Raw genomic sequence first — 25348 nt, 5'->3', positions numbered from 1 at the left:
TGTGAAAAAAATCAAAATTTCACCAAATTGATCTAAAAAGCTGAAATTTGAGATATACTCTATTTTCGACTTGCCAAATCGATTGTAAATAGTTTCAAACCGTTTTGAGCAGTTCATGAGGATCCTTCAGCAGATTTTTGAAACTTGGAATTTTCTACAAAATGTCATCAAAATGAAGTTGGAAATCCAAACTTCACGCAGTACTTCAATTTAAACACGTTATCAAGTCGACTTCTGGTGAGTTTAAGTCATTATGGAGCCTCCAGCGACGGTTCGAAAACTACTGGAGGCTCCAAAAAGTTTCAAAAAGCCTCTGGAGGCTCCAAAATGACTTGAACCTACCAGCAAACGACTTAATACCGTGTTTAAGTTGAAGAAGGTATAAGGTGAATTTTCCAACTACATTTGATAAAATTTTGTGAAAATTTCAAGTTTTAAAAATCTGCTGGAGGCTCCAGAACTACTCATAACAATTTTAAACCGTTTTCAATCGATTTTGCAGGTCAAAAATAGGGTATATGCCAAATTTCAGATTTGTAGACCAATTTGGTGAAATTTTGATTTTTTTTCTCATTTTTGCTTAAATTTTTCCTACTTATTTTAAAAAATTCACCAAAAATCGAAAAATCCAATTGAGCATGTGAAATTTTGGTTGGTGATGAATTTTCAACTGCTCTTTCAATCAAAAAAGTTGTACCGGAGGATCGGGGGGCGGGAGGGGAGAATTTCAATTACTTTAAAAGAAAATGTCTGGCAAGGGAACATGATTCGAACGAAACCAAGCTACTCGTAGATCGAAAAAGCATGTTCTAAAACTACCATAGTCAAAATTTCAAGCCCCAAACTTGATTTTTACATCAATTTTTAGCAAATTTTTGAAAAATTGAAAATTTGAAGAAAAAAACAGTTTTAAGGCTGATTTTCTAATTTTTAAGAAGAAGATAATTTTTGAACCAGACAAAACTACGTAGATTGAAAGTGCGTGGAAAAATATATCACCGGACAACATTTCAGAAGCTAAAGAACATTTTTCGATTTTTGGCGAATTTTTGAAAATTTTTGGACTAAAAATGAGAGAAAATTCAAACATTAAATTGACCTGGAAAGCTGGAAATTGAGATAAATGTAGTCTATTGTGACCCACCAAATCGATTGGATACGGTTCAGAACCGTTTTCAGAAGTCTTGGATGCTCCAGCAGATTTTTGAAAGGTGATTTCAAATCATTTTGAAGCCTCCCAACGACTTTTTGAAAATTCCAGATTTCCAAAGAAACACTCTCAAGTTTTTTGTCTAAAATTGCGAATTGTCAAAAAGTCTTGCTTTTTGCTAAAATTATGAATGTTTCGAACAAATTTTTTTGTAATTTTTTTTGCATTAGGTAAATTTTTTGCTCGCGTTTTGTAACATTTTTGGTTACTTTTTCAAACTTTTTTTATTCCTAAAGTTACTTACTCTTTTTTGAAAATGATAAATAAAAAAAATTCTAGCTGATTTCTTTTTCGACTTCATTCTTTCAAGTACGGTTTAAAATTTTCTCCCTTTCAAATTTGCTCACGAAAATTTTCCAAGTTGAAAGTTGAACTTTCAAACGAACGGTGCGCAATTGGTCAAGTGAGTCACCAACAGGCACCAATCGCGAGAATATACGAGTACGTTCTCAAGTTGATTTGGACTAATTTTATAACATTTTTTTGAAAATATGAAATTTTCAAAAAGTTTCTTGGAGGTTTCAAAATTACTTGAAACCACCTCCAGTCAACTCAGCTTGTTGAAATTAATGTATAGAGTGACTTTTACTCGTAGCTTTCCGATTTCCCCTTTGGTAAAATTTTGTGAAAATTTTCAATTTTCAGAAATCTTCTAGAGCCTCCAGAACTGCTCAAGATAGTTCGAAACCGTTTCCAATCAATTTGGCTGGTTTAGAATAGAATACATCTTAAATTTTTTCGTTCTAAGTTAATTTGGTAAAATTTTGCTTTTTTTATCATTTTTGGCCCTTTGATTTTCAAAAATTCATCAAAAATCAAAAAATGCATTTCAATTTGAACGTAGAACGCGGAGTGGCTGAACTCTAGCGGTGAAATCGAAAAGGCATGAAAAGGTGAACAACAAACCTCCGATACGTGATAATAATTTTATTATCACTGATAACTACTGATGAATGTTAAAAAATAAAGTAAATCTATAATCGGAACCATTTATTTCTGAATGAAACAATGTTGTGATTGGTTGTCGACGTTTGTTGTTCACCTTTTCGTTACCTACTCAACAATATCAATCTACATAGCTCTACCCGGTTCAAAAGCGAGGTTCTAGTCGAGCCTGTTTTATGTACAAGTTGCACTGAGAATCTAGATAGCTAAAAAAACATACTCAATCCTATTATTTGAACTGAAAACAGTAGAAGGTATATCATCAGTCCGCTCGTATCAAATGATTCATTAAAATCGAAAACGCACCAGAAAGAGAAGCAGCATACCCACCTACTCGTATCTGAAATTGAAGACGGTAAATTGAGCCGACAAGACGCTTCACCTGACCTGATGTCAGATACGTACAGTAAACTTTACAAGGGTTAATTCCTTTTTATGATTTCGAGACGTGAATAGTATGGATAAGGTAGAAAAGTACCTACATATAAACGATAGTTGGAAAATTTTGCATTTGGCATGAAAAATTTGGACACGAGCCAAAAGGAAAGTAATTTGGCAAAATGAACTAAATGTAATTATTAGGTACGCGTAGAGAGGAGATTTTTTTCATTCTTTCATTCGGATATCCGAGATGCGCTTTTCAAGATTCGACTTCAAGTAGGTATCTTTCAAACAATAATCAGTGTCTCAGATTGCACGATTTTAGCCTTATTGTTTTCATTTTTCAACGCGTCGATGCGAAATTTTTAAATGGATATTTTGAAAATAATTTCTCAATTAGGACTAGTTATTTTAAATTAAATTCCTTGCATAAAGTTCTACACAGTTTACTTTTTTATTTTTTCTGCACTAAGATGACTGAAATTGTCGTTAGAGAAAGGGTCTATTTTTTTTTTTTTAGACAGTCGAATTTCTTCATACAAAATTTTCGAATTTGAACAAAAGATATTAGTAAATCGTAGTTTCTGGATTTAAAATACAGAAAATTTGAACTTTTGGAAAAAAGAAGTTGAAAAAAAACACATAAAAAATGTAAAAAAAATCTGCTAAAACTTTTTTTTTTTCAATTTTTCAAGGCTCGTACTCAGTTTACAATTTTAACAAAAAGCAAGAATTTTTGACAATTATCGGCAAAAAGGATTAAGTGGTAAAACAAAGTAGGACTGTAAGGATATTTTTGGCAAAAAAGTGACGATTTTTGGATATTTTTGACAAAAAAGTAGCTATTTAACAAAATGCAGTTTTTTGGCATTCTGAAAAATAAGCGAAACTTGAGCAATTTTTGAGAAGAAATTGAGACTTTTTGGAAATTTTCACAAAAAAAGATTTCAATTTTTTTCTATTTTTTGGGCAGAAAGCGAGAAGACGTTGACAATTTTTGCAAGAGTTTGTTTTCACTTTTCAAGGTGAAATTTTTTGTCATAATATTCCTGAGAAGGTGTCTTCAAAATTATACATAGAAAATTTTCCACCAGATTGAAAAAATAAATAAAAACTACAATAGGCGAGAAACCCACTCACGATGCAACAGTTGTTCTACGATGTTGAATAAGTTGCATAACGATAAGTCATGAAGGCAGATGTAAATTCCTACTCATGATTGAATACAATATTTATTATAGTTTATTTACGCGAATTGACTGGTTCCATGTACCTAATACCTATGGAGTTTTTTTCAAACGAAAGAGGGGTAGAGGTGGTTAAGCATTACAAGGTTGATATCCAAAGAATATGTAGATTAGGGCTGATAGCGAAAAAAAAATTCTGCGGAGATCTTCATTTTGCGTTGAAAATTACCCACAACAAATTTTATCTCCGAAGGTGTCCCTAGAGGGAAGATTTGGGCACTCAAAAAGGGGATATTTTCGAAAAAAATCGTGATTTTTTGCTCCTTTTTCTGCACAACCTGTTTTGGGAAAAATCTCCATTCATCAGTTTTACTGTTCCATTGAATTTTTAAATTTTCATAAAAATTGTGTACTTTTGAATCCCTCACCCTACTCCTTCCACCACTTTCCCCAGGGATGTGGGAATGTACCAAAAAGTATTGGCAAAAATCCCTCTTTCCACAAGACCTTGCGCATATTTTGCGAATTTTTCTGATTTATTTTACACACATTACATAATATTTTGATATTTTCATTCAAAAATTTGCAAAATTGAAAAAGTGGCAATTTTTCTAAAAAGGGAAGTATCCCAATTGGCCAAAAAAGTTCGGAACGAGGCAAAGCTACATCAACACAGCATGCAAAATGCATCACCAGCAAAAATTTCAGATGCAGAATTGCATTTTTCGATTTCTGGCGAATTTTTGAAATTCAAATTTGGCCCAAAAATGGGAAAAAAGCTGAAATTTGGTACAAATGTAGTCCATTTTCAATTCTAAAAATTGGTTGAAAACGGTTTCGAACAGTTTTGAGCAATTCTGGAGCCTCCAGTAAGCTTTGGAATTGAAAGTTTGAATTCACATAAAATTTTATCCAATGAAGTTGAGAAGAGCAGAAATTTATTTTACACTCTAATTTCAACTAGTTGAGTCAACTAGAAATGGTTTTGAACTATTTTTGAAGCCTCCAGAAATTTTCTGGAAATTCCAGTTCTTCAAAAAATCTTTTAAAATCTATCGCGATCACGCGTACACTTGCTCAAGTTATTTCGGATGATTTTAATGGTATTTTTTGAAAATTTGTAAGTATCAAAATCAAGCTGGGGGCTCCAAAACGATTTAAAATCACCTCACCTTCAATCGACTCTGTATCTTGAAATCAGAGCATGAAGTAAATGATGGATTGTTTCACTGTTGGCCACTCCAGTTTATCCAGACCACATCCTAGTCTTGGTACTGCTATCTTTTTGATCTTGAGTTGGTCACATTTGGCAGCAAGTGCTTTCATTGTCGTTACAAAGTCCTTGATTGACGGCTTATCATTGTAGTGTTCTTTGGTGATTGCGTAGAGTATGTAATTTCCACCTTTTTTGAGCTCAACTACTTCACCAACCTTAGCACCCCTTGACTTCAGAGGGTCCTGGTTGCAGAAGGCTCGTTTAAATAGGAGCGCAATGCCCTTGGACATCCTGAAATCCCTGCTGACACAATGGGCCAGGGCAAACTGTGGGTATTGTCTAAACAGATCGTCCTCTAATTCCTCTAGGGTGAAGATCCCATTTGATTTGGTCTCTATCTTTCCCCAGTTGGAGTGTTGGATTTTCTTTTCTAGTTCCTTCTCAGCTTGTTTGAGAATTTTCTCCACCCCTGCTGGGGTTATTTGGCCCATCTGAAGGTAATCGCTGTATGGCAGTAGACAACCCACAGCAGCTGGCCCAACTGGGTGGTAGAATCTCTCTTTTATCCCTCTTAGTACAAGGTACTGCATTGTGGGTTGGTATACATGATGTGAAAATATCAGAGAGTAGGGATGGACCAGTTCACCATCAGTGATCAACTGGTCCATTGCCTTGTCAACTATGTTACATGCCACATTTTGGTTTTCAATATCAGCAAAGTGTTTTCCAAGGATTGATTGTGGACTAATAGGATTGTCCAGCCTTGGTTTAGGTGTGTGTCTGAAAGTTGTTCTAACAAATAAGACGCGTTGGTTGACATCTTCAAGTGTTAATCCATTTTCATAAGGTCTCAGAGGTGTGTAGTTTCCACCAGAACCCGCCCCCCTGAGGGGAGCACCCTTTGGCCTCCAGATTTTCTCCAGCCGCCACACGCAAAGCTGTGTGCTTTTGGGCACACTTCAACAAGCTGGCCGCCGTGGCGCCTAGCATGAAGTAAATTATGGCTTTTCAACTTCATTGGCTGAAATTTTGTGTAAATTTAAGCTTTCAACCATCTGCTGGAGGCTCCAAAATTGCTCAAAAAACAGTTCGAAAGCGTTTTTTAACCAATCCAGAAGGATCAAAAATAGAGTATAAGAATATAATGTAGGTACAGTAAAAGCTCGTTATAACGCTTTCGGATATAACGCTGATTTCGTTATAACGCTGATTCCTTCCGGTCCCTTGACATCCCCATTTAAACCAATGTAAAATTAATTGCGATATAACGCTCATAAGCGATTATAAATCGCGTTTTAACGCTCTAAAATTCAGGAAAAATCACATTTTTTTCATAATTTTAACAACAAAAACCCAATTTTTTGCGAAAAAAGCTTACTCATGTGTAAAAAATTATCACTTTCTGAAAATTTTGGCCACAACAACAGTTTTTTTTTGCAATTTTTGTAGTTTTGATTTTAAAAAAGCAAAAAAAAACTTATGGCAAAATGTTAATTTCAGATTTTTTTATTTCCAACTGGAACAGTTGTTCAAATTTAAAATAAAGTTCTCGTTTCCACTTCCTTTATTACAACGCTTTTTTTGCTTTAAAATAAGAATTCGCGGTATAACGCTAATCAGCGTAAAAATGAGACTTTCGGTTATAACGCGCTTCGGCTTATAATGCTCTTTTTCTCCGGTCCCTTGAACTCTTGAAGAGCGTTATAACGAGCTTTTACTGTATTTAGACTTATCTAATTTCAACTGCATAATATCTGGGATTAATTTGGTAAAATTTTGATTTTTTTTTCATTTTTGGGCAAAATTTTTGATTTTTAAAAATTCACTATAAAAAAATCAAAAAAAAAAAATGTACTTCTGCAGCTAAATTTTAACTGGTGATTGAATTTTTGCAAGTTTTTATCAGGAACATCGAAAGCCAACCAGAAGTTTTTTTGAGGGGGGAGGGGGAAGAAAGTTCCATTGAAAATGTGCCCACTGGTAGAAGGGGAAAATACCAATTTTGCCGATTGATATCAAGACTTATAAAAATTTTCATTTTCTGTTTTGGGTTTTTGGGGGCCCAAATAACAGAAATTTGACACGAGCGAAGCAAGGGCGAAAACTTCTGAAAATTTGTATTTTTTGAGAGAACTAAAAACAATGGTTTTTTGAGCAAGGAGTTCGTTTTTCGGCTTTTAAAATTTTAGAATTTGAAAGATTTTTTTAGGATGTTAATTTTGAAAAAAAAAAAAAGAACTGGTCCAAGTAAGAGCGAAAGCCCTTGAAAATTTGTAATTCGTGAGGCATAAAAACGATACTTTTGTTTTGAGGGGAAAAACAGGGTTTCATTCATCACGAGCCCTTCTTTTGTCGGGCCTTCCAGAAAGCTTTGGCCCGAGGCAAACTGCTCCTTTTACCCCCCCTCTCCCCGACCACCCTGAATTCCATAAACGATTCGATCTATCTAGATGCACTTTTTTCATTTTCTCATTCATCAATAAAAATAAATCTTTCGAAAAGGAACATTTTTCACTAAGAAAAAACCTATGCAAAAGGGTTACCTCGGAAGTCCTCCAGTAATACCCCGTAGGCATTATTAATACGAGGTAAAAGACCATCATTAAATATTCACAACGTCAGAACAACAAGCTAGACGTCTCGTCATCGAGAATTTTCCATTAATAATATTGACTTATTAAACCACTTCTTTTGTGGTACTATACTTTTCACTAATTTAATTTAATATAAAACGTCTAATAATTGAACAAATATTAGCCGTCTATTCTTACCTTTACAGACAGCTCAATGTATCGAATTGTCCACCGTGTTTCCTCGAAGGTCGTATAGGTACACATTTCTTAGAATTTATAGAATCCATATTGACAATCAAACTATAGACGAAAAATATGCGTTTTCCACACATGCCGGACCTTGCTTGAAAAAGAAAACAGTTCCTGCATCAAAATCCATTCTGGCCAGCTCAAAAATTGCACTCATTGTTTACTGCAAAAGAAAGAAAAAAAAAAGGATACACATTAGTAAATCGATCAAGGTCGATATAAAATAATGAAAATATATTTATTGAGTTTTCATCTGAGGTGACGATTTCTGTCACGAAAGACAGAAACAAATCAGTTCAATTAAAAAACGCGATATTCTCAAAACGAATCGGTGACAAGGCGAACTAGCTCGTGAAATTTTTCTCGTGCACCTACTTCCAGTAGGTAGAGGAACGATTCGAACCTCAAAAAATATACAAGTAAAGCTGTCCGGTCGTGAAACAACATCTCACAAGCTGATGGTGCGAAAGAGATGAAGAAAAAAAAGATAGCTTTATTTATTTTTTTTAATCAGAACTGTCACCGGTGACGGGATTATTTAACGTAGCAAAACACAAATGAAAAAGACGATATCCTTCAGCAGCTTAGAACAATGTATATGAAATTTAAATGAAACCGTGCTTCGTGCTTTCTCGCAGTTCGCTCTTTCATTCTTGCAAAGATGAAAAATTAAGTTCGCAGTTCAACCCGTTTAAATACTCTCTAGCTCGTCGACTTTATACTTATATACTTTAGATGCGGTACCGAGGCGAAAAAATTACAACGAAAAGTCTCGTAAATTAAAATTTTCTATCCTATATTCGACGATATAAATCTACCATAGTACAGTGTACGGTGATATAAATATAGTACCCTTGAATAATGGTCAAACCCCCCAAAAAAACTGGTTCGCTATTGAATTGTTGAACTCGTTCTTGCGAGACGGAAATGATTCTACAAAAATCAAAATACTTTGTTTAATTATTCGAAAAAGACATTGAAAAAGCGAATGTAAAAATATACTTACGTATAAATATCTCGTAGCTGAGACATTTCAAGCGAAAGAGGCCAAAGCAACGGAGGGGTTATGGGCCTACATTACGATGAACGTTGTTCATAATGAAAGATTTTCAGTTCGCCGAAAACCACGCTGCGAGTCGACGAATGATAATTTGTCGAGATCAAAAACGCGTTTTCATCTTGCAATAATCCTTTAGGATGAATTTGTCAACAGGGATAAAATCTCATTAATTAATATTTTTCAACTTTGTATAGGTAGGATAATAATGTGCTTTTAGAGTACAGTACAAGGTGTTTTTAGGTGGTTTCCTATTATTCGTACTTGATGAAATTATTCTTCTATTCGATGACTTTCGACGAGTAATTACATTAATCTTTTTTTTCTTCTTCGGGTGCTGCTTTTGTGGCTGTAATGGTTGGTTCGTAATTTCCCATAAAATCCTGAATTTTTCATTTGATTTTTTTTTTAAAGTAGTATACTGTTTATTAAGGTGGTTGGGGAGAAAAAATGTCGAATGATTTGGATCAAGTTCAGTGGAGATCTTCTTTTCGAGTTGAAGGTTGGTTTGAAAATTTTTTAGCTGCGGAGGTGCCAGTAAAGGGAAGAGATGGGTGAGGAGACATTTTCGAAAAAATCGTGGAGTTTTCGCTTTAGCCCTTAATAGGTAAGGTACTGAACCTGTTTTGAAAAAATGGTCCAATTCAAACCGACAGTTTTTCAGATTCTGCGTCAATCTTGGCAAAATTGTTATCAAAATCCAAGACCATTTTTAGAATTCTACTAATCCGTTAAAAATTTTCAAATTGGGTCCATTCAATGGAAAATTCGTGTTTTGAAAATAATTTTCTTCTCGAATATTTCACATTAATTTCATCAAAACATCGAAACATATATTACTTCTGAAACTGAGGTAATATTTTGGAATACGGTGATACCAATTTTTTCATCATAATTGTAATTGCAAATTTCAAAAAAAAAAAAAAAAAAAAAAAAAACGAAAAATTTTTGATAAGTTTTTGACTATTTTTCTCGTTTTTTTTTTTTTTTTTGAAATTGGCAATAATGGCCAAAAAATTGGCGCCACTGTTTTCTAGAATATTTTTGGAGTTCCAAAAACGAATCTCTCGATTTTTTGGTAATTGACACGATTAATGCGAAACAGTTGAGAAAAAAAAATCGAAAGACAAATTTTCGTAAAAATTAAACGATTTGAAATTTCCAAACGCTCAATAGTGCCCCAAAAAATGGTCTTGGATTTTGATGACAATGGCCCAGGTCGATGCAGAATCTCAAATACTATGTGTATATATCTCGTGGAACTGGCTCATTCTCTCAAAGGCAGGTTAGAACGATTTTTTCGATAATGCCCCCACTTTGAGAACCCATCATACCTCTTTCAGCGGCACCACCGGAGCCAAAAAAATTTCTGAGTGACTTTCTCCATTCCAAATAAAAAAATCTGAACAGAATTTGATCAAAAATCCCCGAATTTTTTACTCTAGGGGTGAAAGGGGAAAAGGGAAATGATGTCATATCAGACAATATTCAGACAAATAATATACGTACCTAAATTTAAACAGTGTTAAGTTTATTATGATTCAAAAATTACGAAAACAAAAAAAAACTCGAGAAAAATCAATTTAAATGTCACCAAAAATTGTTCAATAATGTGAAAGTTGCATGTAGATAGATCTGGAAATGAAATTGTAAAATTTTTTTGACCTTATCTAAAACAAATCATCGGATCAAGGCTACATAATCAGATCAGATAAGTGACTGATAAGATCAAATTACATCAGATCGGGTCAGATACGCACATTCCCTGGATCCAAATGACCAGATTTAATCTGATTACCTATAGTTCTGATCGGATTATATTTTGTTCAGACCTGATAATATCCAATGCGAGAATCCTGATCGGATCTGAAATCTGATCAGATCCATATATTCCTCGAATCCAATTACCTAAGCCCGATCAACTGTAATCAGATCGAAGTTAAACCTGATCAAATTTAATATGGGAATCCTGATTGGAGACATTTTTCTCATCCAATTGCATACATCTGACTGATCAAACTTGCTTGATCAGAACCCAAGAATCCCCAGATCCAATTCGGCGAATCTGGCCATGATGTAATCAGATCAAAATTCTTATCGAATTACATCTGTTCAGGACGAATCAGATTCGATGAGAGAATCATGATTGGATCTTGTGATTTCTGAACAGATCTGATAAGATTGACAATTTCTGCGGATAGAATGAGATCAGAATCAGAATTGCTTGAATCGGTTATCTGATCAGATCCTGACATTCTCCGAATCCTATTGAATGATCAGATTTACGAATCGGATCGATGTGATCTGATCAGATAAAAAGTGTAGATGATTCGTTCGCGAACGATTTGCTCGAATGAAAAAATCGTTCGCGAATGAATTGATCTCTGGAAAATGAAATTTGGCAGGCATAATTTTATGAAAGTTGAAAATTATAGTCTTCTTATCATCAACAACTGGATTCAATTCGTTCACGAACGATTTGCTCAGAGACGTTAAATCATTCGAGATCGAGAACGAATAAATGAATTGGAAATAAAATCAGGTAATATACAACAAGATACAAAAAAAATCTTCAATCTATCATCATAACTCGCGAACGATTTCGTTCGCGAACGATTCGCTCGAATAAGAAAATCGTTCGCGAACGAATGAATCGCTGGATAATAAAATTTAGCGTAGATTGCATGACGAAAATTGACAGTTCTAATCCAATCATCAAAAACTGGATTCAATTCGTTCACGAACGATTTGCTCAAAACCGATGAATCATTCGTGAATGACTAAATCACTTGGAATTCAAATCGTATGTACGTTACACGATCCGACAAAACGAAACATACTTTGATCTTTTGATAAAAGTGTAAATGATTCGTTCACGAACGATTTGCTCAGACTCAGAGATGCTCAATCATTCGAGATCGAGAACGAATGAATAATTTGAAAATAAAATCAAATAATAATACACGATAAAATCAAAAAAAAAAAAAACATTCGTCAATCTATCATCTTAACTTGTGAACGATTTCGTTCGCGAACGAATCGCTCGAATGAGAAAAATCGTTCGCGAACGAATGAATCGCTGAAGAATGAAATTTAGCGTAGATTGAATGGCGAAAGTTTACTGTTGTTCTAATCCAATCATCAAAACTGGATTCAATTCGTTCACGAACGATTTGCTCAAAAACGATAAATTATTCGTGAATCACTGAATCACTTGGAATTCAAATCATATGTACAACCGTACAACGTTACACGTTACACGATTTGACAAAGCCAAACATTCTTTGATCTTTTGATAAAAAGTATAAATGATTCGTTCGTGAACGATTCGCTCGAATGAAAAAATCATTCGAGATCGAGAACGAATGAATAAATTGGAAATAAAATCAGGTGATACACGACAAGATTAAACAAAAGATTCGTTAACCTGTGAACGATTTCGTTCGCGAACGATTTGCACAAATAAAAAAAAATCGTTCGCGAACGAATTAATCACTGATAAATGAAATTTGGCAGTGATTGCTTGACGAAAGTTGAAAGTTTCAGTACTATCATCAAAAACTAGATTCAATTCGTTCACTGAAGAATAAAATTTAGCGTAGATTGAATGGGGAAAGTTTACAGTTCTAATCCAATCATCAAAAACTGGATTGAATTCGTTCACGAACGATTTGCTCAGAAACGATGAATCATTCGTCAGTGACTGAATCACTTATTGGAATTCCAATCATATGTTCGTTACACGATTCGACAAAACCAAAAATTCTTTGATCTTTTGATAAAAAGTGTGAATGATTCGTTCGCAAACGATTTGCTCTAATGAAAAAGTCGTTCGCGAACGATTTGCTCGAATGAAAAAAATCGTTCGCGAACGAATGAATCACTGGAAAATGAAATTTGGCTCGGATAACTCGTTGAAAGTTTTAGTCCTGTCATGAAGACTGGATTCAATTCGTTCACGAACGATTCGCTTAGAGAGGCTGAATCATTCGAGATCGAGAACGAATGAATAATTTGGAAATAAAATCAGGTAATACACGACAAGGTTAAATAAAAGATTCTTTAACCATTATAACTCGTGAATGATTCGCTGGAATGAAAAAATCGTTCGCGAACGAATGAATCACCGGAGAACGAATTTTGGCATAGATACGGGGAAAATTTTTTAAAAACTCTGGAGAACTCGAACATATCACAGGAGGCTCCTGATCAGATCAGATCCGATCCGGACATTCCCTGGATTTTATTCACCAGGTAACGCTTGAGATGAGACTCCATCGAATGGCTGGAAATTGCGAAATTCGGTTCGAGAGAGTTGATTTAGTTTCAGCACTAATTTCTATCATTTTTACTATAAACATTTTTTCAGAACAGCAAGATCGCCCAAAAATTGTTAATTTTGAATTTTCAAAATTTCGCCCAAATTCAAAAATTTAATTTTGGCTAGATGAGGTTTTTTGGTGATGGTAGTTTTAGGCCAATTTCAAATCGGTGGCAGACACTTCGACAGGTTCCCTTGTAAATTAATTTCCTGATTTTGAAGTGAATATTTGCAGATTCCCCGTATTTTCCAGAAGGATGAGATTCCCTGACTTGTACTTCTATCTGTTGGGCGTTTCTAGGTACTTACTTGATATATTTATACTTGTAATTTTATTCACTTAACACAAGATACTTCAAAAAAACAAACTAGTAAATCGAATAAAATATCCAATTCTTGCAATCTCTAAAAACAACTATGTAATAAAAATCAATCCCGATGCATGTAAATTTTACAACTTGAAAGCTCTTCACACCTGAGACGTAATTGCTCGTGGATAGCAGATACCTCTAGGGACATGTAGCTATGGTAGGTACGTGTTAGGTACCCAAAGAATAAAATTATTTTCGCGACAAGCCACGTGTTTTCTGAAGGTCTGCTGATTTTTTCCGCCAATTTCGTGATCACAGAGTGTTAACTTATTCACATTAAAAAAGTAACGCGATTGCGAAATTAATTTTTGGATATTTTTTCTGACGAATTCACGAACTCTGTCGACTATGGCGATTTTTATTCCAAACAAATACCTACTTCTAATTGGTAGGTAGTTGGTACTCGTAGCGTGATTTTTACGACGGGAAAATAGCTCGTCGAGTTTGTTAGCGGGTGAAGAATCGGTCTTTAAATGAAATTAAGTGGCGTAAAATTTCTTATCACCAGAAGGATTCTCACCACTCGGACGAAATTGGATTTTTTTCCACGTGTGATTCCATTATCCTCAGCGTACGTATGTGACAATTCGCGTACCATATCCTTGAAACGATTTTTTTTTTCAGCAAGTGATGGGTTAAGAGTTGTTGTGGTTGGGGGAGGGGGTAGGGGGAAACACGCACGAAAGGATTACAAATTGAAATTTTCGACACGCGAGAGTGAATTACGCATACTCGTACGGATTCGAATTGACATTTTTTTTTTTTTGAAAGGTGTATATAGTTTTTTTATTTTTTTATTTTCGTAATGAATCGTATATAGGCTAATAAAAGTCCTCTAATGTGACAGCCGACTGACTCGATGCGGATAAATAACGTTTTATTTTGTAGTAAATCTTTTTGGCCGGCAGGGCTATGTGTTGTGTGTTACCACCTGCTGTTCGAGTTGGCATTTCAATCACGCATTATCGATTCATTGAGATTTATTAAATGTGGGTGCTGTAGGAGTTATTATGTATACATATCGAGCACCTAAAGGTGTTTGATTTTTCGCCACTCGAATCCACCTACCCACCCTTAAGGCAGATATTGGCGGAATATCGACTAGTCATTGCGAGCTGCGAGTACTTGGGGTTTTCAACTGACATGGTGTATCAGTCATCGCGTAATGACTGATACATTTTCAAATTCGATTGTCCAAACTACGAGTAGGTAACTCTCTGTAAGGCGTTTTAAAGTAGGTTAAAGGACATCGCCGCGCCGCCGAGATGATTAATTGAAAAAAGGAAACAATCTCGCGGAATCGATTGAACACTTTCTTCGATTCGATACCTTATACATACTTATACCGAGCTAGATGCATTGTAGGTACACTTTGTGCACTTTAGAAGGGGAAAAAAATCACCAAAGTCACGAACGGTACCATTAAGTCACGATTTGGTACGTAAATGACATCTACTCGTACGTTGAGCAAGTGTTATCACGAATTTGATGTTTTAGATTCCTGATCAATAACCTTGATCATTTTGGTTTGACGCATTTCGTATTTTACAGTATTTTCCAACACCTGTTCGTTTACAGAAACGTGTTTCTTTGTATAAGAAAAGCTTCGTTAATGACGAGATATTATGTCATTACTTATAGGTAAGTTATTTCTACAATATCTCGTCAAATGTGAAGTAAATTTGTAAAATTGGCTAAAAAATTCTTGAAAATTGAGAAAAATATGATAAAGGGGCAACATGTTTGAAAACCACAAAAATTGTCAACATTAAAATTCTATCACAAAAAGTTTCCTGCGAAAAATATTTGGTCTAGATGACAGGGCGGAAGTTACTGGATTCAATTCGTTCACTAACGATTTGCTCAGAAACGAACGAATGAATTAGTAAGAAAAATGTGGAAACAAATGGCACGCGACAAGACAAAGAGAAACATTCTTTAATCTATCCATATAAACCATGGACGAAATCGTTCACGAACGATTCGCTCGGAGGAGAAAAATCGTTCGCGAACGAATGAATCACTGGAAAATGAAATTTGACGGGGATAACTTGAAGAAATTCGAAAATTTTAGCCCGATCACCAATAACTAGATTCAATTCGTTCGCGAACGATTCGCTCGGGGCTCGGATGAAAAAAATCGTTCGCGAACGAATGAATCACTGGAAAATGAAATTTGACGGGGATAACTTGAAGAAATTCGAAAATTTTAGCCCGATCACCAATAACTAGATTCAATTCGTTCGCGAACGATTTGCTCGGAGACGCTGAATCATTCGAGATCGAGAACGAATGAATCAGATGAAAATAAAATCAGGTAATACACAACAAGATTAAACAAAAGATTATTTCAATCTAACTCGTGAACGATTTCGTTCGCGAACGATTCGCTCGAATGAGAGAAATCGTTCGCGAACGAATGAATCGCCGTGGGAGAGTGAAATTTAGTGTAGATTACATGGCAAAAGTTGATCGTTATTCTAATTCCTATCATTACCAAAAACTGGATTCAATTCGTTCGCAAACGATTTGGTCAGAAATGATGAATCATTCGTGACTGACTGAATCATGCAGGATTCAAATCATATGTATGTTGCACGATTCGACAAAACTAAACATTCTCTGATATTGTGATGAAAAATGTAAAATTATTCGTTCACGAACGATTTGCTCGAATGAAAAAAATCGTTCGCGAACGAATGAATCACAGGAAAATGAAATTTAGCAGAGATAACTTGACGAAATTCGAAAATTTTAGTCCGATCATCAATAACTAGATTCAATTCGTTCGCGAACGATTTGCTCGGCGACGCTGAATCATTCGAGATCGAGATCAAAATGAATCAGATGAAAATAAAGTCAGGTAATAATACACGACAAGATCAAACAAAACATTATTTTAATCTAACTCCTGAACGATTTCGTTCGCGAACGATTCGCTCGGATGAGAGAAATCGTTCCCGAACGAATGAATCGCCATGGAATAATGAAATTTAGTGTAGATTACCTACATGGCAAGAGTTGACCGTTGTTCTAATTCCTATCATCAACAAAAACTGGATTCAATTCGTTCGCGAACGATTTGCTCAGAAACAATGAATCATTCGTGAATGACTGAATTATTCAGGAAATCAGGATTCAAATCTTATATACCTATTTGTATGTTGCACGATTCGACAAAACTAAACATTCTCTAATATTGTGATGAAAAGTGTAGAATGATTCGTTCGCGAACGATTTGCTCGAACGAAAAAAATCGTTCGCGAACGAATGAATCACTCGAGGGCGAATGATTCAGAGATGAAAATAAAATCAGGTAATACACGACAAAATCAAACAAAACATTTTTTAAATCTAACTCGTGAACGATTTCGTTCGCGAACGATTCGCTCGGATGAGAGAAATCGTTCGCGAACGAATGAATTGTTGGAAAATGAAATTTAGCGAAGATTACATGGCGAAAGTTAACAGTTCTAATCTTGCCATTAAAACCCGGATTCAATTCTTTTGCGACGGATTTTATCAGAAATGAAAATCACCCAGAAATTCTCTGATCTATCGATGAAAAGTGTAGATGATTCGTTCGCGAACGATTCGCTCGGATGAGAAAAATTGTTCGCGGACGAATTAATCACTGGGAAATTAAATTTGGCTGGGATAACTTGACGAAAGTTGAAAGTTTTAGTCCTATCATCAAATGGTGGATTCAATTCGTTCACGAACGATTTGCTCAGAAATGATGAATCATTCGTGAATGAATGAATTACTCGGGATTCAAATCATGTGTATGCTGCACGATTCGACAAAACCAAACATGCTCTGAACGTTTGATGAAAAGTTTAAATGATTCGTTCGCGAACGATTCGCTCGGATGAAAAACATCGTTCGCGAACGAATGAATCACTGAAAAATGAAATTTGGCAGGGATAACTTGACGAAATTCGAAAATTTTAGTCCGATCACCAATAACTAGATTCAATTCGTTCGCGAACGATTTGCTCGGATGAAAAAAATCGTTCGCGAACGAATAAATCACTAAAAAATGAAATTTGGCAGGGATAACTTGACGAAATTCGAAAATTTTAGTCCGATCACCAATAACTAGATTCAATTCGTTCGCGAACGATTTGCTCGGAGACGCTGAATCATTCGAGATCGAGAACAAATGAATCAGATGTAAATAAAATCAGGTAATAATACACGACAAGTTCAAACAAAACATTATTTTAACCTAACTCGTGAACGATTTCGTTCGCGAACGATTCGCTCGGATAAGAAAGATCGTTCGCGAACGATGAATCGCTGGAGAATGAAATTTAGCGTAAATTACAAGGCGAAAGTTGACAGTTCTAATCCTATCATCAAAAACCGGATTTCATTCGTTTGCGAACGATTCACTCAGAAACTCGGGATTCAAATCATATGTAGGTGTGTGTTGCACAATTCGACAAAACCAAAAATTCTCTGATCTTTTGATGAAAAGTGTAAATGATTCGTTTGCGAACGATTCGCTCGGATGAGAAAAATTGTTCGCGAACGAATGAATCACAAGAAAATAAAAATTTAACATAATAATTATGTAGATGAGGGGAAAATGATTAAATTCTGTAGAACTCGAAAATGTCGCTGGAGGCTCCAGAATAGCCAGAAATGGTGAAATTCGATTCGAGAGAGTTGTATTTCTTTCAGGTCTAATTTCCATTCTTTTTATTGAACAACTGAAATTTTTGGTTACTGGGATTTCAGACTATGCTTTCCTAAAATCACGGTCTCGTTCAAATCGGAAACAGACATCTCAAAAAAGTTTGCTAGTTGGATCCATTTTTACTAAAAAAAAAAAAATGTTAATTTTTATGAACTCAGAACTTCAAAGAGGGTGCAATTCACAAAATTCAGGAATCTTTGATTTGTTAAAAAATGGAGATCAACACTCCGATTTTTTTTCAATATTTTTGGAGCTGGTTTGTTCAAATTTTGGGAAATTATTTTGTGATTTTTATTTACCCTTTTTCAAATCGTGATTTCTGATTTCTTACAAGTAAGTGCATAACTACAAATTTTTCATTTACAGCAGCTCTGTAAAATTTTCAATTTTCTTGTCGTTTGTTCATTGAAGTTTGTCGATAGCACGACTTTCGTGTTTTGAATGAATTTCACGATTACCACGATTTTTCTGCAATTATTGTCGTACGTATCATGATAATATGATCAGGAAATGACAAAAATCTCGAATTTCTTGGGTTTTGCTCATTTCACGATTTTAAAGTTATAAAAAGATCTGATTTAGTTCACTCATGTTCAAATTTTGCGTCCCCCACAACGACACAATCCCCAGCCTCACAGTCAAATCAAAAGATATTTTTAAAAAATTTTTCCACTGAAAATATTTAGCTTACAAAAATGATTTTGCCACATTTCATATTCTTTATAAATAATACATGCAACGTAAAATAAAAAATCAAACGAAAAAAAAGAAATCATTCGACATCTCGATTTCGACGAAAGATTTGCCACCGGCAATCTGGCATCCTGCCTTCGATACATTCTTATCTCACTATAAAACGCAATAACAAAGTAATAAAGATTGACAAACGTCATTTAGCATCGTATTACTTTCACTACATACGCATTACACATTAATCCACTCATACATATAGTACGCACATTACGATCAAAAATCAAACACATCTGGTTCAATCCCCCCCCCCCCCCACCCTCTAGTACAAGTAATAACTATTTTGAAAAAAAAGAAGCAAAAATAAAGAAAGAAAAAAAGAAGAGTTAATTGGTTTTTAAGGTCAATGATTTTGTTCGCAGCTACTCCCAAACCTCTTATACGCGAAGTTAATCTACTACAACTTATAACCGGATGGGTTCGCCGGTTTCCTTATTCTTCAACAAGCTCTCGAAACACGCGCACTATTGCAAATTTTTATACGCGTTTCGTCGTCGTTTTTTCGCGTAGAAAAATTATTTTACTCGAAAACGAGATGGTTAAAATGGAGTGATGGTTTTTTTAAAATAATTTTTTAACGAGTGCATTTTTTTTCAAACTTTCATAAATAACATTATGGGAGTGAAAGGTGAGTTTTTATATTTTTTTTCTTAGTTAAAATACCTATCTGCGTGTGAATTATTATAATGATTTGGTAATTTTTTTCGATCGAATGTTTATTTTTATTTTTATTTTTTTTGTTTAATTTTTACAATTTTTGTGGTGTCTTGAGAAAATTATGGCAAGTTTTCGGCGTGAAATTTGAATTCAAAATCAGCTGAAAATTTTATTAATTGATTGATCTTTAATTTCAATTTTTTTTTTTTTTTTTGAAATTCAACACATTCAATTTATTGACAACAACTTGATTTTTTTTTTGACGATTCATACGTAAATTGAAACTGTTCATGGTCAAACTCGAGTCTTCGATTTATTTCCCAATCACAAAATACTTACAAATGGAAAAAAAAAATAGATAAGTAAAATAATGTAAATATTGAAATAAAAATCTTATCTTCAAAAACCTAAATTTCAAGCATAGTTATCTGAATTCATTCTCAATCAAAAGTTTTCGAAATCCTCGCATTTTTTTCACGAATCTAAAATTTGATGAATACAAATACACAATATTTTGTACACTTGAAGCCACTTCAGTAGAACAGAAAATATTGAGTAAAAAATTATTGGTTTGCGGTGAAAAATAATTTCATGATGTGTATTGATTAAAATTTATCCCCGAGGGCAATAATTAAAAACACAGGGTCCTCAAAATGAGGCACACGTGAGTCTTGGTCGATTCCAAATACAAATTACACAATTTGTTGGCAACATTGGCTCGATTTTTAAGCACCCGAGTCCGAGTGTATTTTCTAAACCGAGCAATTTGAAGGAAAAAAATTACGTTTTGGGTAGCATTTATCGAGTTGGTTGTTGTTTATTTAAATTCCACACCATAATCGTTCGCGAACTAATACGCGATTAGTTCCTTTCGAAAATAACAACGTGAAAAATATGTAGCGTTGAATTGTCGACAAAGAAAAATACGAACCATTTAAAATTTAGGTAATTACACAATAGCATTTCGGAAATAGATTGGGTAATTGAAGGTAGGTATACGTAATCAATTGTTCAAAAAACCAATACGTAGGTTGGTAGGTAGAGGCATGTACCTATCGGTGATTCGTTCGCGAATGATTCTATACTGGTTTCAGAATATCTATCGAAGTCGTTCAAATTTTTTCAAAATTATAAAGTAAACGTTCATTTCTGAAAATACTTTTTTTTTTTTACAGAAAAATTTGACGAAAAAATTACAAATATGGGAAAAAGTAGATCCCCCCCCCCCAAAAAAAAACAAAAAAAAAGTTTGATGGAACTAAACTTGCAGAAAATCATCAAAAAATACACCACAAGGGGAAACTTATACTTTTTTTTCAGACAAATTTGAAAACACTTTCTTCATATTAATGTCAAAATTAAGTAAATCAAATGAAAAATAAAGCCGAAATGGTGGTTTACATCTCACTCGTTTTTTGATAATACAAATCGATTGGTTACTTTTTCAACCCAATCTGAAAATTCCAACAAATTTTTGAAGTTTCCAACTCTCGAAAACACATCCAATAAAACTACAGATTTAAACAGACACAGCGAGAACCGGAGGGGGGAGCTTGTAAATAAATTGATTGAAAGTTTCATTACAACGGTTGATCTGAGCTGGCGAATTTTGAATTTAATTTGAGAGATCCTTTTTTGAAATTTTTTTCAAAAATTGAATTAATTCAAAAATCTTCTTGAAGTTCTAAAAAGACTCGAAAACACCACTAAATCCATCCGAGAGATCAAAAATGGTATCCTGAAACCAAATTTCCACTTCCTATCTCAATTCAAATAAATTCTGATCTTTTTTACAGACCGAACTCGAATTTTCAATAATTCGTAAGAAATCTGATGATAAAAATCAGTGCATTTCGAATCGAATTTCGCAAGTTGGTTCGCCTTTGAATGTTCGAGAAGAATTTCATTTTTTTCAAGAGGAGGGAAGAGGGAAGGAAAGGTGTAGAAAAATGATTTTTTCGTTGAAAAAAAAGCTTCATGCGGCCTAGAAAATTGAACGTGCACTAAAATTTTGAAAATTTTTTGAGACATTTGTTTTAGACAATTTTTTAATGATTTCACTATTTTTTTTTTTTAGAATTTTGCCAAATTTGTTGAATTTTTTGGAACTTTTATTACATTTTGGTGAATTTGAATGATTTTAATAGTTTTAAAGTGTTCTAATATCATTTGTATCGTTTCAACAACATTCTACGCAATTTTCGTTGAATTTTGCAACGGTTTCTAAAAATTGCATCAGTTTTTGGTTATTTTTTTTAATGATCTTGTTAATACCTAAATTTAAATGATGTTCTGAGCAAATTTTTCCGAATTTTGATAAAATTTCATCTGTTTGTGGTAGTTTTTGATTTTTTAGCCAAATTTATCCAAATTTTATCAAATTTTGTTGGTTTTGCAGTGATTTTGATAGATTATTCGCGTTTTCAAGTTATTATAACGATTTTTAACGCAATTTTTGAAATAATTTATCAAGTTTTATTGATCTTTCATTATTTTTTGGTCATTTTCATTCATTTTAATCCTTCACTTTGGGCCTTATTGATGTTTTATGCCATTTTAACATGTTTTTTGTAATAATTTCCCACGGAATTTTTACTAAATTTGACCGAATTTTTATCATTTTTAGGTAATTTTCATCAATTTTACCGCATTTTCTTTATTTTTATATCATTCTGAAATGTTTTCAATATTTTTTCATGCAGTTTTTTTGCAAGATTTTACTGAAATTTCATTATTTTTTGGGGGTAAGATTTTCGATAATTTTAACGCTTTTTTTGAGTTTTTATGCTTTTTAATATTTTTTAATTAAATTTTTGTCAAATTTTACAGGAATTTCATTATATTTTTTTTTCGATTTGCTGATGCAAGCATTTCGGTCATTCTAACGATATTTTATGGAGTTTTTGCAACTTTTTGTCAAATTTCACTGGAATTCTGTATGAAGGATGTTTGAGGTCGTTTCCAATGAATTTTTTTGCAGAATTTTGCCGAAATTTCATAATTTTTCGTCGTTCAAATTGCACGTTTTCAAATTCAACTATCAACTATCAAAATATTTGACCCCCCCCCCCTCAGCTTCCTCTTCCTATTCGAAAATCGATTGACACGCTTCAAACTATTCTGTTGATTTTTTTCCTTTAATTATACAGTTTCATTTTAAAAGACCTAAAAGAAATGTAACCTGTGAAAATTTTGACTCCCCCTTCCCTTTTGGCAGAGAATCTTTTTCGTTCATTTTCAAATCATCGATACTATGGAATCGAAAGAAGACTCCAAGATACATTCTCAGGTAAAGGATGAACCAAAACTAAGGAGTCCAATAATTGGAAAAGAAAATACTCTCTCCTTATTTTTTTGCCTGATGATGAAAAGTTGTACTTTTTGAAAAGATCTTTGCAATATGAAGCTTAAAAATAAGGAGAGAGTTTTTCTTTTCCAAATACATTCTCAGCGCAAATTTCAGCTATACTTAAATTAATTTCTCGATTTTTGACAAATTTCTAACGTTTTGAATCTGGCTCCTTTCACACAAAAAAAATTATAATTTGATCAAATTAACGTAAAAATGGCTGAAATTCGGTTCATGCTCTATTTTCGAACTCCAAGGTCAATTGGCGATGATTTCGAGCAGATTTGGAGCCTCCAGCGGATCTTCGGGTTCTCTCCTGGCACAAACGGATTTTGAAAATATTTACCATTTACCAAAATTGATCGAAAGAGTCACAAGGACGATGGATTCGACTCCATATCACAAGTGTTGAATTTCATTTTGACTCAGTTAATGAAATTTCATCAAAAACTGAAAAATCCGGGACCAATTTTGAAAAAAAAATCGATTGATCTCATTTATAGAATGCTTCGGGTAGGAAAAAATGCTTCCATTGAATGAAACCTTTCTGCACTTTATTCATTTCCATTAAATTTTCTTCCTTAAATTACACATTTTTTTTATGCGAAATCGCATCGACAATGACCAAATTCATCTTCCATCTTCATCGTACTCGTACAAAAAACCTCGCTGAAAAAATAAAATCCAGATTCTCTACTCGAATTCGCATACTATGGTATAAGGGGGTACCAATCGTCGAGAATTTTGAAACTTTTCAGATTGACTTTTTATTCATTTCGACAAACTGACGGATTAACTATACGGACTCGGAGATGAAGTTTATATTGAAATGTTTCAAATTACTTTGAAAATCGACGACGCGGTTTTTTTTTCTATTTCATAATTTGCGAAAAAGTTTATCGAAAATTATTTTCTATTCAGTATAATACGAGAACATTTGCGAGCAGATTTCGCTTTCAATTTGAATACCCGAATGCGTCATTTTTTTCCAGCCCAATATTCAAGTTCATTTCACGCAAGAGTGTAGATGAAGCGATGAAATACGCGTAAATTCACGATGAGGAGGAGGAGGAGGAGGCGATTATAAATGAGATGAAAAGTAATATAATTCGTCTTAAAAGCACCGCGATCGCATTTACGAGTAAACTTATTAGTTTCAAATGGAGTGAAAAAAATAAAACTTCCTCGTTTGATTTTTTTAATGACAAACTGTACGATCCCATATGGGCTTATAGATCCATTGGGCGATGTAAAACGCGTACATTTTATTCTCATTCAATTATAATATAATCGTTTAATTTATAAAGTCATGAAACTGGCAAAAACATCAAAATGTAATCAACAAGTGTCAAGGTTCCAATTCCTTACCCTTTTCTCGTGTTTTTCTTCCAACTTACGATTTATCTAGCAGGAAAAATGATTCGGACTGCGAGAGGAAAAAATACGAGTATAGTACAAAGAGACGAGATTTACATTCTTACGTAAGATTTAGAAATGTATGTAGGTAGGCTCGTGATACGTACTCGTACTCGTATTAAAGGAAAAGCAGAGAAAAATCATAACGTTCAGGTTCATCGATAAGAATTATGCCAAGGTTAATTAGGTGAGACTCTAGGAATAAATACTTTATCCGCGTGTTTTCTTTCTCTGTTCGTTTGTCGACGAGTTTTCAAAAACAATAACACTTTGATTTGACGTAAGTGAAAAATTGACCGGTGAAAATTTTTTTTTTTCGCTTATCATTGATTTCGAGATGATAAATAACTCGATTCGAATAGATTCGACCGCCTCTGCCTGCGGTGACAATTGATTTTAAATATTTTTTTATCATTATTCATACTTATAATTGTCTTTAATACTTTGATAATAAAAATAAATTGAAAATTGACTATAGGGTCGCGAAGTTTTTGGGCGTAACAAAACTGCTTATGCTTTGCAGTGATGATGAGGTGAGTACAACATATAAAGTTGACGTGTGTCCACGACTTTGATCGAAGGTGCGTCTCGTTTTACGAGCTGTGGTCTGTCATTGATATCATCTTATACTATCTGAAATGTTCATTACCTTATTACTATCCAAACGTGATTTTAATTCGTTCTAATGCTTCCTAATTTTTTTACACAGTGAGTAATCGTATATCCAACTTCCAAGTACACATGGGGGTTTTTTGACGAATGACTAAGTGCATTGAAAAGCACACAATGGTGTTCGAGTTAGCGAGAATTACGTTATAATTGCATTGCCTTCTCTTTCTTCGAATTTTTCACTCGCCCCTAAATCTAGAATTGGTAATTTACTAAGTGCTGGTTTAATGGACTTGGTGTAGTTAGTCGCAGGTGTGAAGTTGTAAATTTAAAAACACCTATGACGAAATAC

At 33.9% G+C, this 25348-nt stretch overlaps 1 protein-coding gene across 2 annotated transcripts in view; it reads left to right on the top strand.

Annotated features, from left to right (window-relative positions):
* Window positions 1–25348, top strand: part of LOC135846851 (organic cation transporter protein-like) — a 109387-nt gene that overhangs the window by 42925 nt on the left and 41114 nt on the right. Inside the window, exon 1 of one of the 2 annotated variants that reach the window (XM_065366192.1) lies at window positions 19369–19593. The exons of the other annotated variant lie outside the window; for it this stretch is intronic. Coding sequence (XP_065222264.1) covers window positions 19581–19593 — 13 coding nt within the window. The 5' untranslated portion in view covers window positions 19369–19580. Of the gene's footprint in view, window positions 1–19368; window positions 19594–25348 lie in introns of those variants that run through there. 2 annotated transcript variants of the gene reach the window in all.

The sequence above is a fragment of the Planococcus citri genome, chromosome 5, assembly GCF_950023065.1.
Source record: "Planococcus citri chromosome 5, ihPlaCitr1.1, whole genome shotgun sequence".
Lineage (NCBI taxonomy): Eukaryota > Metazoa > Arthropoda > Insecta > Hemiptera > Pseudococcidae > Planococcus > Planococcus citri.
This window is presented reverse-complemented; position numbering and strand designations above follow the sequence as displayed.